The sequence below is a fragment of the Bactrocera tryoni genome, chromosome 1 (assembly GCF_016617805.1).
Source record: "Bactrocera tryoni isolate S06 chromosome 1, CSIRO_BtryS06_freeze2, whole genome shotgun sequence".
NCBI lineage: Eukaryota > Metazoa > Arthropoda > Insecta > Diptera > Tephritidae > Bactrocera > Bactrocera tryoni.
Genome location: NC_052499.1, coordinates 18049070 through 18052859, shown reverse-complemented (window position 1 = coordinate 18052859; position 3790 = coordinate 18049070). Strand labels below are relative to the sequence as shown.

General features: G+C 48.5%; 1 protein-coding gene across 1 annotated transcript; it reads right to left on the bottom strand.

The window, feature by feature from the left end:
- Positions 1–386: 386 nt before the first annotated feature.
- LOC120766319 (enhancer of split mbeta protein) lies at positions 387–1659 on the bottom strand. The gene has a single exon (XM_040091741.1). The coding sequence runs from the start codon at positions 1477–1479 to the stop codon at positions 817–819; it is 663 nt and encodes a 220-aa protein (XP_039947675.1). The 5' UTR covers positions 1480–1659; the 3' UTR covers positions 387–816.
- Between the last annotated feature and the right edge of the window lie 2131 nt (positions 1660–3790).

The following is a 3790-nucleotide window of genomic DNA, read 5'->3' as shown; positions in this document are numbered from 1 at the left end:
CCGATTGTGAAATTCCGCAAGTCAAGCTCAACTGAAGCTGTTGAGCAGCTTTTATGGTGTGGGAATATTTTGCTATGGGATGATCTACAAATGAAAACAAAAGCAAAAACAATCAATGAATTTAAAAGAGTCAAATGTCCGTTTGGTCGGCGCGTGACGCGCATTGACGTATTTTCATACGTCAGCGCGCGGCCTTAATAAACGAGATCAAGACCTTCTTTAGCAAAAAGCGATACCGTGCGGAGGCCTACGAAGCGCACAGTAAGCTGCGACTGGCATATGGCCCTAGCAGATAAACTGATTTAATTATAAAAGTAATAAAAGTAATGAAGACATACAATTTTTTTTTTGTGTATTTTATATTTATTTTTTTTTTCTTTCTTTCCTTTTATAATTCTTAATACTACATAAATTCTTGTTTTCCCTGTGTTTACAATTGTTTTATTGCATAAAAATGCGAGGTGTACAATTTAGCGCTAACTTGCGCTTCATATTTGAGAAATTTACGCCTTCAAGCCAATGCGCATCAGGTCAACGCGCGCTGAGCAGTCACCAACGCAAGGACAATGAGAACGCCGACCTGCCTTCAAGTATGCCCACTTAACTTATAGACATCTATGCATATACGCAACAGCGCGCTATCCCTGCAGCTGCAAATCAATGCAGCGCCGCTTGCCTAGCGTTGCGTTAACGCACTGCGCCTGTCGCGCAGCTAGCAAAAAAGCTAGGCGCGTACATTCAATTCAATAGCCACGAGAGATTCACATCGCCTGAGTGGGATCACTGTGTGTCCGTTTGCTACTACGCCAACCATATTCACCAAGGCCGCCACACGGCGCCATATGTATCACTGGGTGCCGGACTGCAGCTACCACTTTCACTGCTGCCACACTCGGATGGTGGTGGTGTGATTACCACAGGACTGCTGGTAGCGCTGCGCTCACTGCCACTCATGCTGCTGTAGTATTGCGCGGCCACTGCTGTTGCTTGCGCCACTGCTGGTGTGGGCAGGAAATGTTGAGCTGCTGGCACACCAGTCAATGGCACACTGGGCACAACCACTTGCAAGTAGTTCAAGCGATGTCCCAATTGGCTCATCAGTTGTGTGCCTAAATCCACATTAACACCGGGTAGTGCGGCTAATGTTTTGGATACCTCATTTGCGGCATGCACATAGCCGGCGCGGAAGCTTTCCGCTATAGACAATTTGGTATCTTGTACGGCACCTGCGCTGACGCCACTGCCCAAACGCAATTGTTTTTGTGCGCGCAATTTCTTCATATGCTCCACGGTTAATTCCAATATATCGGCCTTCTCGAGGCGCGTTATGTGTTCACCTTCTTGGGTCAAGCACTCGACCATGATATCCTTCAGCTCATCCAAACACTTGTTGATGCGCGCGCGTCGCTTGCGCTCCAACATCGGTTTCATCACTTTGCGGTATTGATAGGTCTTTGACATCTCCATCTCGAGTACCATTGCTTGTGAGTTTAACTTTTAGTTACTATTCTATTTAATCCAATATTACTGCGTTGTTTTTCTCCTTGTTTTGCTACGCGTTCTTGTAATCCAAAATTTCCAATTTTCTTGCTTTTCAATTTGTACGCGTGTCTGCTTGGTACAACGTTATTGCAATGAATGCTACGGCACAACGCCGTGCTCTGACTTTTATAGCCTCAGCCGAGTGAGCAACGAAGCGCCGCAACGATCGAGCTTATCGCAGAGAGTGCGCGCGCACACACAAACAACCACCACCACAGTGTGACGTCGTCGAACTCAGTGACTGAATGAGAAAATACCCGCACACTCAGTTGCTAAACACCACCAACATATACCGCACATCGCTCTGCTTACGCTCTACCGTTGTGCCATTATGTATTACACTAAGTAAGCAGTTGAAGTATCACTTCTCAACTGACGTCGCTTAACGTCTTCCAAGGCGCATGCACACACACACACACACACAAGTTATATGTTTGCGCGCCTGCTTGCTACTTGCCTGCTTACTTATCCGGTCGCACACAAGCACACAAATACATGCTTATGAACTCCCCCTTTTCTTGTCGACATTCCGTTGCCTGCACACAATGAATTCCCCTACACACAAGCACACAGCGCGCCAACCAAACGTACTGCCGTCTGTCTGCGCGCCCGTCCACACTTTTTATGCAACGACAAGGCATATAACTTTTTAGTATTGTTGTTGTTGCTGTTGCTGCTGCCTTTATTGTTGTAGTGGCTTAGCCGACAGCGGCATTAATGTGGAACGAGTCAGCGCGCGCGCGTCATCTCCGTCTACGTTGCTGTTGTCGTCAAGTTGTGTTGTGATTGTTATACCGTGGGAAAGTCGAGTGTAGTCGATTTCTCACGACAACGGCTTGCCTACCACGTCCGACCCGCCAGCTGTTCCCTGCCAGCCAACGGCGTCCCCTTTGCTATATGCGCGACGACCACAACTGGCACAAACACTCAAGCATACCAACCATACGTACTCCATTATACGGGTGTGTCCGTCCGTGGCTGTTTGCCTGCTGCTTGAATGACTGATGCCAGTATGACTGCCTGATTGGGGTCTCTTAAGTGGTGCGCGGCGTTCGTTGTCTTGGCGTGTTGGTTGCTTGCTTGCTTGCTTGCGCCGTTGATTGTTAAGCGGTTGGTGCGGCAGTGGCAGTGGCGCACATGCCTGCCATCCATAACGAGCTGTTTGTGTTTCATTTCATTTGTATGGTAGTTGTATGTAAGAAGTGTGTATGCGCGACCGCGTTTTAGCCTCACTTAAGATTTGCTGCTGCTGCTTTATTACTTTTAACCAGTGTGTGCGGCTTGTATAAACGCTGGTCGGGCTGGTTGGCGGCTTTGTGCGGTTATTTGCTGTCGTTTCAGTTTTATATTATGTATGTTTATTGTTGTTGTTTTTGCTTTCTTGGCTTGTGCTGCTCGCTGCTGCCGGTATTATATGCCGCGTGCGCCGCGTCTTCCGTCCGCCAACCCGTTCATGCATTGCCGAGATTCCTTCTGTTTGCGCGCTGGCTCTTTGTCTGCGCGCCTGCCTTATGATTGGACAGACGATGGCAGCGACAGCGGCCGCGGCACGATGTGGCACGCCGATAATTGTGGCATAGTCATCGCATTTTTTAACGCTTTATGGATCATTGCAAGTTCGTGCTGTTGTCCTGCTTGTCTGACTTTTGGCTGCTGAGTCGTCGTTTTGTTTGCCGTATGCAATTCACATGCACATACATACATACATACGTTCTCACCGCAAGGCGCGCTTGCTTCCTAGCGCGTCAGCCTTGTTTTGCCTTTTATAATATTCTTGATTGCCATTTCGCGCTGCCTTTTGGCATACAGCGCTTCCATTGTATGGCGTTATTATACCAAACCATCCAGTTGCTGCAATACCCTTTCATACCTGATTCGTACTCTTGGTGCGCCGCTAACTACAAACTATTGCTTGTTGTCTGCCACGCGGAAAAGTGGGTTGCTCGCTACTCGGGTGCTGTCTGTAGCACACGCTAAAATCACAACAACATCAGCAAATGAAAAGACAACAACGCAACACTAGCAACATCGATGGCAATAACGCGCTTTGGCACAAGCGCGTCGATTATCAGCCATCGCCGCGCGTTGTGCGCCGCGCATCTCGCCACCCTCGTCGCCAGCCTTGCGTATGCCATAAAAGACGTGTGCAGCGCTTGCAGTCTTGCGCAGACACGAGTCTTGTGCTGCCGCTGGCATTGCGCGTGCAACTGCAACAAGTTTGCCATTTTGCCAGCAATGGCATTTGTAA